At 50.7% G+C, this 11973-nt stretch overlaps 1 protein-coding gene across 1 annotated transcript; it reads left to right on the top strand.

Annotated features, from left to right (window-relative positions):
• The first annotated feature begins 370 nt into the window (after positions 1-370).
• Positions 371-10831, top strand: TNNI3 (troponin I3, cardiac type). The gene is given in 9 exon segments (XM_077193248.1): positions 371-401; positions 1242-1366; positions 3818-3859; positions 4552-4686; positions 5964-6053; positions 8121-8237; positions 8239-8292; positions 9903-9998; positions 10695-10831. Coding segments are annotated over 9 exon segments (804 nt in total). The 3' UTR covers positions 10809-10831.
• The last annotated feature ends 1142 nt before the right edge of the window (positions 10832-11973 follow it).

Below are 11973 nucleotides of genomic sequence, written 5' to 3'. Positions count from 1 at the left end.
GAGGGGTCCCGGGAGATTTTGGGGTAATTTGGGGAGGGGGTCCCGGGTGATTTTAGCCTGATTTTTTGGGGGGATTCATTTTATATTTTTTAGGTAATTTGGGGAGGGGTCCCGGGCGATTTTAGCCTGATTTTTTTGGGGGGATTTATTTTTTTTTAATTATTTTTTCGGTAATTTGGGGAGGGGTCTCCACGTCCTGGGTGCCCTTGGGGTTGTTTTTTTTGGGGGGGTGGGGGGAGGGGCGGCCCTGGCCCCGCGGGGTGGGGGAGGGGCTGATAACGGGGCTATTTTTAGCCCCCTCCTCTCCCTTATCAAACAGGGGGGGGGAGGGGAGGGTTGGAATTTGGGGGAGGGGTCCCGTGACCCCCCCATGACCTCCCGTGACCCCCCCATGACCTCTCGTGACCCCCCGGTGTTTTCCAGAAGCTTCCGGATGGCCGAAGAGTGAGTGGGGGGCTGGGGGGGGTGGGGAGGGGCTTTGGGGGACCCCTCACCCAAATTTGGGGACCCCCACCCCAATTCAGGGGTCTCTAGCCCCAATTCGGGGGTCCCTAACCTTATTTTGGGGGTCTCTAACCCCAATTCGGGGGTCTCTAAGCCCATTTCGGGGGTCTCTAACCCCAATTTTGGGGGTCCCTCACCCCATTTCGGGGGTCTCTAACCCCATTTTCGGACCCCCACCCCATTTTGGGACCCCCACCCCATTTTCGGGGGTCTCTAACCTCAATTCGGGGGTCTCTAACACCATTTTGAGCCCCCCACCCCAATTCGGGGGTCTCTAACCCCATTTTTGGGACCCCCACCCCAATTCAGGGGTCTCTAACCCCATTTCGGGGGTCTCTAACCCCATTTTGGGACCCCCACCCCATTTCGGGGGTCTCTAACCCCATTTTGGGGGTCTCTAACCCCATTTTGGGGGACCCCCACCCCATTTCGGGGGTCCCTAACCCCATTTCGGGGGTCTCTAACCCCAATTTAGGGGTCTCTAACCCATTTTGGGACCCCCACCCCATTTTGGGGGTCTCTAACCCCCATTTTGAGCCCCCCACCCCATTTCGGGGGTCTCTAACCCCATTTTGAGCCCCCCACCCCATTTCGGGGGTCCCTAACCCCAATTCTCTCCCCCCCCCCCTCCAGGGAGGACACCTCGGTGAGACCCCTCCCCCACTTCCCCTCCCCATTTCCCCATTTTGGGGACCCCTCCCCCCCCGTTTAACCCCTCCCTCCCCGTGTGACCCCAGCGACCCCCGGAGGAGGAGGGGGAGGGGGAGGGGCAGGTCCCGAGGCCCCTCCCCCGGCGCCGCCCCCCCTGCGCCGCAAATCCTCGGCCAATTACCGGGGCTACGCCGTGGAGCCGCACGCCAAGGTGGGCACGAAACACCCCTGGAAACCACAAAAAACCCCAAAAAAACAGCCTGAAAACCAAAAAAAACCCAAAAAAAAACCCCAAAAAAAACAGCCTGAAAACCCCAAAAACCCCAAAAAAGCCAAAAAACCACCCTAAAAAACAGCCTGAAAAACACCAAAAAACCCAAAAAAAAACCAAAAACCACCCTGAAAACAGCCTATAAACCCAAAAAACCCCCCAAAAAAAACCCCAAAAAACAGCCTGAAAACCCCAAAAAAAAACCCAAGAAACCACCCTAAAAACAGCCTAAAACCCCCAAAAACCCTAAAAAAACCCAAAAAACCACCCTGAAAACAGCCTGAAAACCCCAAAAAACCAAAAAAAAACCAAAAAAACGCCCCAAAAAACAGCCTGAAAACCAAAAAAAACCAAAAAAAAAACCCCAAAAAACAGCCTGAAAACAAAAACAAACAAAAAAAAAAAAAAAACAAAAAAACAGCCTGAAAACCCAAAAAAGCCCAAAAACCACCTAAAAACAGCCTGAAAACCCCAAAAACCCCAAAAAAACCCAAAAAAACACCCTGAAAACAGCCTGAAAACCCCAAAAACCCCAAAAAAAACCCAAAAAACCACCCTGAAAACAGCCTGAAAACCAAAAAAAACCCAAAAAACCCCAAAAAACACCCTGAAAACAGCCTGAAAACCCAAAAACCCCAAAAAAACCAAAAAAAACACCCTGAAAACAGCCTGAAAACCCCAAAAACCCAAAAAAAACCCAAAAAAACCAAAAAACCCCAAAAAAACCACCCTGAAAACAGCCTGAAAACCCCAAAAACCCAAAAAACCCCAAAAACCACCCTGAAAACAGCCTAAAAAACCCCAAAAACCACAAAAAAAACAAAAAAAACAAAAAAAAACCCCCAAAAAACAGCCTGAAAACCCAAAAAAACCAAAAAAAAAAACCCCAAAAAACAGCCTGAAAACCCCAAAACCCCAAAAAAACCCAAGAAACCACCCTAAAAACAGCCTGAAACCCCAAAAACCCAAAAAACCAAAAAAACAAAAAAAAAAAAACAAAAAACCCCAAAAAAAACTCAAAAAACCACCCTAAAAACAGCTGAAAACCAAAAAAAACCCAAAATACCACCCTGAAAACCCTAAAAACCTCAAAAAACCCCAAAAAACCCCAAAAAACAGCCTGAAAACCAAAAAAACCACCCTGAAAACCCCTAAAAAACAGCCTGAAGACCCAAAAACCCAAAAAAAACAAAAAAAACCCCTAAAAACAGCCTGAAACCCCAAAAACCCCCAAAAAACCCAAGAAACCACCCTAAAAACGGCCTGAACACCCAAAAAACCACCTGAAACAGCCTGAAAACCCCAAAAACCCAAAAAAAAACCCCAAAAAACCACCCTGAAAACAGCCTGAAAACCCCAAAAACCCCAAAAAAACAGCCTGAAAACCCCAAAATACCCACCCTGAAAACCCTAAAAACCCCAAAAACCACCCTGAAAACCTCAAAAAACCCAAAAAACCAGCCTGAAAACCCAAAATAAACCCCTAAAAACAGCCTGAAAACCCCAAAAACCAAAAAAAAACACCCTGAAAACCCAAAAAAACCCCAAAACCCCTCTGAAAACACAAAAAACCAAAAAAAAACACCTGAAAACCCAAAAAAAAACCCAAAAAACCACCCTAAAAACACCAAAAAACCCAAAATACCCACCCTGAAAACCCAAAAACCCCAAAAAACCCACCCCAAAAACCCCCAAAACCCCCCTGAAAACACAAAAAAACCAAAAATCCTCTAAAAACCCACCCTAAAAACCCAAAAAAAGCCCAAAACACCCTAAAAACCCACCCTGAAAACACCAAAAACCCACCTTGAAACCCCAAAAAACCCACCCTGAAAACCCCCAAAACACCCCGGAAACACAAAAAAAAAAAAAAAAAAAAAAAAAAAAAAAAAAAACCTAAAAACACAAAAATACCCCAAAAACACCCAAAAAACCACCCTGAAAACTCAAAAACCCACCCTGAAAACACCAAAAAACCCCACCCTGAAACCCCAAAAAACCCCCTGGAAAACACAAAAAAACCCAAAAAAAACCCAAAAAAACACCTTGAAAACCCCCAAAACCCACCCTAAAAACCCCCCAAAAAAGCCTGAAAACCCCAAAAAACCCACCCTGAAAACCCAAAAGAACCCAAAAACACCCAAAAAACCACCCTGAAAACCCCAAAACCACCCCAAAAATCCCAAAATAACCCCAAAAACCCATCCCAAAACCTCCTAATAAACACCCTGAAACCCCAAAAACAACCCCAAAAAAACCCCAATCCCCTCAAACCACCCCAAATCCCCCCAGAAATCCCAAAGCCCCAAAAAAACCCACCCTGAAAATCTCCCCAAACCCCCCCCAAACCCCAGATCCCTCGATTCTGACCCCAAATTTTTCTGTTTTTAGAGAAAATCCAAAATTTCGGCGTCTCGCAAGCTGCAGCTGAAGGTGAGGGGTGGGGAGGAGTCCCCAAATTTCAGGAAATGTCCCCAAATTCTTGAGGGGGTCCCTCACAGAAAAACCCCAAAAATTGAAATTTCACAGCTAAATTTGAGGGGTTTATCCCCAAATTTCATAACTTACCCCCGATTTTGGTGTCCTGGGGGACTCCCCAAATTTTTGGGGATGTCCCTCACAAAAAAAACCCCAAAATTGAAATTTTCACAGCTAAATTTGAGGGGTTTGTGCCCAAATTTCGTAACTTACCCCTGATTTTGGTGTCCTGGGGGACTCCCCAAATTTTTCGGGGGTTGTCCCCAAAATTTTGGGGGTTTGTCCCCAAATTGTCCCTCACAAAATACCCCAAAATTGAAATTTTCCCAGCTAAATTTGAGGGGTTTGTCCCCAAATTTCATAACTTACCCCCGATTTTGGTGTCCTGGGGGACTCCCTAAATTTTTCGGGTGTTGTCCCCAAAATTTTGGGGGTTTGTCCCCAAATTCTCCCTCACAAAAAAAAAAAAAAACCAAAATTGAAATTTCCCAGCTAAATTTGAGGGGTTTATCCCCAATTTTCATAACTTACCCCTGATTTTGGTGTCCTGGGGGAGTCCCCAGGTTTTTGGGGGTTTGTCCCCAAATTTTTGGGGGGTTTGCCCCCAAATTTTTGGGGGTTTGTCCCCAAAATGCCGTGGCCCCCAGACGCTGCTGCTGCAGAGGGCGAAGCGGGAGCTGGAGAAGGAGGAGCAGGAGAGGGCGGCCGAGAAAATTCGGGTGCTGGGGGAGCTGTGCCCACCCCTGGCGGCCCTGGAGGGGATGGGGGCGACGGAGCTGCAGGTGAGCGGAAATTTGGGGCGAAAATTGGGGATATTGGGGGTGGGAAATGTGAGGGGAAAATGGGGAAAATGGTGGGAAATGTGAGGGGAAGATGGAGGGAATGTGAGGGGAAAATGGCGGAAATGTGAGGGGGAAAATGGGGAAAATGGTGAGAAGTGTGAGGGGAAAATGGAGGGAATGTGAGGGGAAAATGGAGGGAAATGTGAGGGGAAAATGGGGGGGGAAAATGTGAGGGAAATGTGAGGGGGAAATGTGAGGGGGAAATGTGAGGGAAATGTGAGGGGAAAATGGGGAAGATGTGAGGGGAAAATGGCGGGAAATGTGAGGGAAGAAATGGAGAAGATGTGAGGGGAAAATGGCGGGAAACGTGAGGGGAAAATGTGAGAGAAACGTGAGGGGAAAATGTGAGGGAAAATGTGAGGGGAAATGTGAGGGGAAATGTGAGGGGAAAATGGCGGGAAATGTGAGGGAAAAATGGGGAAGATGTGAGGGGAAAATGTGAGGGGAAAATGGGGAAAATGGAGGGAAATGTGAGGGGAAAATGTGAGGGGAAATTGGGGGAAACGTGAGGGGAAAATGGAGGGAAACATGAGGGGAAAATGTGAGGGGAAATTTAGGTGGGAAGTGTGAGGGGAAAATGGGGGAAATGTGAGGGGAAAATGTGAGGGAAATGTGAGGGGAAATGGGGGAAAATGTGAGGGGAAAATGGCGGGAAACGTGAGGGGAAAATGTGAGAGAAACGTGAGGGGAAAATGTGAGGGGAAATGTGAGGGGAAAATGGAGGGAAATGTGAGGGGAAAATGGGGAAGATGTGAGGGGAAAATGGTGGGAAATGTGAGGGGGGAAAGGTGGGAAATGTGAGGGAAGAAATGGGGAAAATGTGAGGGGAAAATGGTGAAAATGTGAGGGGAGAAAAGGGCGGGGAATGTGAGGGGAAAATGGAGGAAAATGTGAGGGGAAAATGGTGAGAAATGTGAGGTAGAAATGGGGGAAATGTGAGGGGAAAATTGCGGAAAATGTGAGGCAAAAATGGAGGAAAATGTGAGGGGAAAATCGTGGGAATTCGAGGGGAAAATGGCGGCGAACGTGAGGGGAAAATATCTGAGGGTGACAGAGCTGCCGGTGAGGGGACATTGAGGACATCGGGCACATCAGGAGCTCTGCGATACGGGGGGGCGGCCTTGGGGACACCATGGGGACATCCCAAGGGTGGGGACAGTGAAACCCTCCCGACGTCCCTGGTGCCAGCGCTGTCCCCTCCGTGTCCCCTCCGACAGGAGCTGTGCCGGGAGCTGCACGCCCGCGTGGCGCGCGTGGACGAGGAGCGCTACGACATGGGGACGCGCGTCAGCAAGAACGTCACCGAGGTGGGGACGAGGCCGCCGCCATCTTGGGGACGGCCCCAGGGCGGGGACACTGTCCCCAAAGTGTCCTCGTGGTGTCCTTGAGGTGTCCTTGAGGTGTCCCCGGCTCTGCCGGGGTGTGGGGGGGAATCTGTCCCTGAATGTCCCCAAATCCCCTCAATGTCCCCAAATCCCCTCAATGTCCCCAATGCCCTCCATGTCCCCAATCCCCCCAATGTCCCCAAATCCCCTCAATGTCCCAATCCCCCCAATGTCCCCAATGTCCCCAGTGTCCCCAATGTCCCCAGTGTCCCCAAATCCCCTCAATGTCCCCAATCCCCCCAATGTCCCCAATCCCCTCCATGTCCCCAATCCCCCCCAATGTCCCCAAACCCCCCAATGTCCCAAATCCCCTCAATGTCCCCAAACTCCCCAATGTCCCCAATGCCCCCAATCCCCCCAATGTCCCCAAATCCCCTCAATGTCCCCAATCCCCTCAATGTCCCCAAACCCCCCGATGTCCCCAATCCCCCCAATGTCCCCAATCCCCCCAATGTCCCCAATCCCCTCCATGACCCCAATCCCCCCAATGTCCCCAATCCCCCAATGTCCCCAATCCCCCCAATGACCCCAATGTCCCCAATGCCCCCAATGTCCTCAAACCCCCCAATGTCCCCAATCCCCCAATGCCCCCAAACCCCCCAATGTCCCCAATGTCCCCAATCCCCTCCATGTCCCCCAAACCCCCCAATGTCCCCAAACCCCCCAATGTCCCCAAACCCCCCGATGTCCCCAATCACCCCAATGTCCCCAAACCCCCCAATGTCCCCAAACCCCCCAATGTCCCCAAACCCCCCAATGTCCCCAATCACCACAATGCCCCCAAACCCCCCAATGTCCCCAATCCCCTCCATGTCCCCCAAACCCCCCAATGTCCCCAAATCCCCTCCATGACCCCAATCCCCCCGATGTCCCCAAATCCCCTCAATGTCCCCAATCCCCCCAATGTCCCCAATCCCCTCCATGACCCCAAACCCCCCAATGCCCCCAATGTCCCCAAACCCCCCAATGTCCCCAAACCCCCCAATGTCCCCAATCCCCCCGATGTCCCCAATCCCCAATGTCCCCCAAACCCCCCAATGTCCCCAATCCCCTCCATGACCCCAAACCCCCCAATGTCCCAATCCCCCCAATGTCCCAATGCCCCCAATGTCCCCAATGCCCCCAATGTCCCCAAACCCCCCGATGTCCCCAAACCCCCCGATGTCCCCAAATCCCCTCAATGTCCCCAATCCCCCCGATGTCCCCAAATCCCCTCAATGTCCCCAATGCCCCCGATGTCCCCAATCCCCCTGATGTCCCCAATCCCCTCCATGTCCCCAAACCCCCCAATGTCCCCAAACCCCCCAATGTCCCCAGTCCCCTCCATGTCCCCCAAACCCCTCAATGTCCCCAATCCCCCCAATGTCCCCAATCCCCCCAATGTCCCCAATCCCCCCAATGTCCCCAAACCCCGCAATGTCCCCAAACCCCCCAATGCCCCCTAACCCCCCAATCCCCTCCATGTCCCCCAATCCCCTCCATGACCCCAATCCCCCCGATGTCCCCAAACCCCTCCATGTCCCCAATCCCCCCGATGTCCCCAATCCCCCCAATGTCCCCAAATCCCCTCAATGTCCCCAATGCCCCCAATGTCCCAAATCCCCTCCATGACCCCAATCCCCCCAATGTCCCCAATCCCCTCCATGACCCCAATCCCCCCGATGTCCCCAAATCCCCCGATGTCCCCAATCCCCTCCATGACCCCAATCCCCCCGATGTCCCCAATCCCCTCAGTGTCCCCAAACCCCCCCAATGTCCCCAATCCCCCAATGTCCCCAATCCCCTCCATGACCCCCAAACCCCCCAATGTCCCCAATCCCCCCAATGTCCCCAATTCCCTCAATGTCCCCAATCCCCTCAATGTCCACAATGCCCCCAATCCCCCCAATGACCCCAAACCCCCAATGTCCCAAATCCCCTCCATGACCCCAAACCCCCCAATGTCCCCAATGTCCCCAATCCCCCCGATGTCCCCAATGTCCCCCCCAGCTGGAGGAGCTGCGTCGCCGCGTGGCCGCCGGCCGCTTCGTGCGGCCCAACCTGCGCCGGGTGCGGCTCTCGGCCGACGCCATGATGGCGGCGCTGCTGGGCACCAAACCCCGCGTGGGGCACCGACCTGAGGGCGGGGCTGCGCCAGGTGCGCAAGGACGACGCCGAGAAGGTGAGGGGACACTGGGGACATTGTGGGGATTTGGGGACATTGGGGACATTTGGGGACATTGAGGGGATTGGGGACATTGAGGAGATTTGGGGACATTGAGGAGATTGGGGACATTGAGGAGATTTGGGGACATTGAGGAGATTTGGGGACATTGGGGACACTGGGGACATTTGAGGGGATTGGGGACATTGAGGGGATTTGGGGACATTGGGGACATTTGGGGACATTGAGGGGATTTGGGGGCATTGAGGGGATTTGGGGACATTGAGGGGAATTGGGGACATTGAGGGGACACTGGGGACATTGAGGGGATTTGGGGACATTGGGGACGTTTGGGGGGATTGGGGACATTGAGGGGAATTGGGGACATTGAGAGGATTGGGGACATTGAGGGGGACACTGGGGACATTGAGAGAATTTGGGGACATTGAGGGGTTTGGGAACATTGAGGGGATTTGGGGACATTGAGGGGATTGGGGACATTGGGGACATTGGGGACAATGGGAACCTGGAGCCACCTGTGGGCATTTTTGGGGTTTTTTGGGGGTATTTTTGTGGTTTTTTGGGGGTATTTTGGGGGTGTTTTTGGGGGTATTTTTGGGGTGGTTTCTGGATATTTTTGTGGTGATTTTTGTGGTGGTTTTGGGGTATTTTTGGGGGTGCATTTTGTGGGTTTTTGGGGGTGTTTTTGTGGTGGTTTTGTAGTGGTTTTGTGGTGTTTTGGGGGTATTTTTGGGGTGGTTTCTGGATATTTTTTGGTGACTTTTGTGGTGGTTTTGGGGTAATTTTAGGGATATTTTTGGGGTGTTTTTGGGGGTATCTTGGGGTGTTTTTGTGGTGGTGTTGTAGTGTTTTTGTGGTGTTTTAAGGGTATTTTTGGGGGTGGTTTCTGGATGTTTTGGGGGGATTTTTGTGGTGATTCTTGTGGTTTTGAGGTAATTTTAGGGATATTTTTGGGTGTTTTTGGGGGTGTTTTTGTGGTGGTTTTGTACTGTTTTTGTGGTGTTTTTGGGGATATTTTTGAAGTGGTTTCTGGATATTTTTGGGGTATTTTTGTGGTGATTTTTGGGGTGGTTTTGGGGTATTTTAGGGGTGTTTTTAGCAGTGTTTTGTGGGTGTTTTTAAGGTTTTTGGGGGTAGTTTTTAGGAGGGATTTTGGGTAGGTTTTGTGTGTTGATTTTAGGTTTTTTTGCAGGGTGTTTTTAGTGGTATTTGGGGTATTTTCAAAGGTGGTTTGGGGGTATTTTCAAGGATGTTTTTTGGGTGTTTTTTAGGGTTTTTTTTGGAGATATTTCTGGGGTTTTTATGGGGTGGTTTTGTGGTGGTTTCGGGCTATTTTTAGGAGTTTTTCAGCCGTGTTTTGTGGGTGTTTTAGGATGTTTTGTGGGTGTTTTAGGATGGATTTTGGATGGGGTTTTTGGCAATTTTAGGGTTTTTGGGGTTATTTTTAGGAGGGATTTTATGCCAATTTTAGGGTTTTCTGGGTGTTGTTTTCGGACAGACTTTGGGTGGGTTTTATGGGGATTTTAGGGAATTTTGGGGGTTGTTTTCAGTGGCGTTTCGGGGTAGTTTTGGGGGTGTATTTGGGGACACTGGGGACAATGTCCCAGGAGAGCTACGAGGTCGGGGACTGGCGCAAGAACGTGGACGCCATGAGCGGGATGGAGGGGCGCAAGAAGAAATTCGAGGGGGGCGGCGGCCTGAGGGTGAGACCCCCACCAAAACCTCCCAAAAATCCCAGAATTTCTCCCCAAAAAAAACCAAAAAAATCCCCAGGATCACCCCCAAAAAAACTGGGATTTTCACTCTTAAAAATTGGACCCACGCCCCAAAAATTCCAGATTTCTCCTCAAAAAAATCCTGGATTCCCCCCAAAAACCTCTGGGACCCTTCCCCAGAAACCTCCAGAATTGTCCTCAAAAAAACCCTGGGATTTCTCTCTAAAAATACCCCTGGGACCTTTTCCCAAAAACCTCCAGAATTTCCCTCAAAAAATCCTGGAATTCCCCCCCAAAAAATCCCCCAGGACCCTTCCCCAAAAATGCCAGAATCCTCCTCAAAAATCCTTGGGATTCTCTCCAAAAACCGCTGGGACCCTTCCCCAAAAAAACCCAGAATTTCCTTAAAAAAAATCCTGGGATTTTCCCCCAAAAATACTTGGGATCCTTCCCCAAAAATGCCCAGAATTCTCCTCAAAAATCCTTGGGATTTCCCCCAAAAACCGCTGGGACCGTTCCCCAAAAAACCCCAGAATTTCCTTAAAAAAAAATCCTGGGATTTTCCCCCAAAAAATACTTGGGATCCTTCCCCAAAAATCAACAGAATTCCCTCAAAAAATAAAGTGCGATTCTCCCTCCAAAAAAAACCCAGGACCCCTCCCCAAATTCCCCAAATTTCCACAGGAGGAGCCCCCATGGAGCGCCCCCTTCCATCATCATCACCTTCATCATCATCATCTTCATCATCTTCATCACCTTCATCATCCCCACGGGCACGACCCCCCCCACCTAAAATAAACCCAAATAAACTTCCCTTTCTGCATCAATTAACGGAGTCGTTGAGTGGTGATTGTTAATTAGCACAATTTGGGGGGGGGGGGGTGGGCGGGGGAATCACGCAGGGATTTGGCGCGGCCATTTTGTCCCCTCACGTTTGCCGCCTTTTTGTCCCCTCACGTTTGCCGCCATTTTGTCTCCTCTCCTCACGTTTCCCGCCATTTTTTCCCCTCACGTTTGCCGCCATTTTGTCTCCTGACGTTTGCCGCCATTTTGTCCCGTCAAGTTTCCCGCCATTTTCTCCCCTCACGTTTGCCGCCATTTTGTCCCCTCACGTTTGCCGCCATTTTGTCCCCTCACGTTTGCCGCCATTTTGTCCTCTCATGTTTCCTGCCATTTTGCCCCTCACGTTTGCCGCCATTTTGTCTCCTCACGTTTGCCGCCATTTTGCCCCCTCACGTTTGCCGCCATTTTGTCTCCTCACGTTTGCCGCCATTTTCTCGCCTCACGTTTGCCGCCATTTTGTCCCCTCGCGTTGCCGCCATTTTGTCCCCTCGCGTTTGCCGCCATTTTGTCCCCTCACGCTGGCCGCCATTTTGTTCCCTCACGTTTGCCGCCATTTTGTCCCCTGACGTTTGCCGCCATTTTGTCTCCTCGCGTTTGCCGCCATTTTGTCCCCTCACATTTCCCCCCATTTCTCCCTCATGTTCATCGCCATTTTCCCCTCACATTTCCCGTATTTTCCCCTCACGTTTTTCACCATTTTCCCCTCACATTTTCCCCCATTTTCCCCTCACATTTTCCTCCATTTTCCCCCTATTTTCCCATGTATTTCCACCCTCAGAACCCCTCCCCAAAACCTCCAGGATTCCTCCAAAAATCCTCCAGGCCCCCTCCTCAAAATCCCAGGACTCTTCCCCAAATACACCCTTAAAAACCCCCAAGACCTCTCCCCCCAAAAAAAAACCCAAAACCCCCCCAGAATTTTTTACAGAAATCTCGGCATTTTCCCCAAAAAAATCCCTGAGACCCCTCCCCAAAAAACACCAAGGTTTTCCCCAAAAAACACCAAGATTTTCCCCAAAAAAATCCGAGACCCCTCCCCAAATTTCCCCAAATAAACCGCCCCCAAATAAACTCCCTTTGATCAATTAATTGCATCATTAATTGGTGTTTATTAATTAGC

This window comes from Agelaius phoeniceus, chromosome 37, assembly GCF_051311805.1.
Source record: "Agelaius phoeniceus isolate bAgePho1 chromosome 37, bAgePho1.hap1, whole genome shotgun sequence".
Taxonomy (NCBI): domain Eukaryota; kingdom Metazoa; phylum Chordata; class Aves; order Passeriformes; family Icteridae; genus Agelaius; species Agelaius phoeniceus.
Note: the sequence above shows the minus strand (reverse complement) of the source record. Positions and strands in the feature narration are given on the sequence as shown.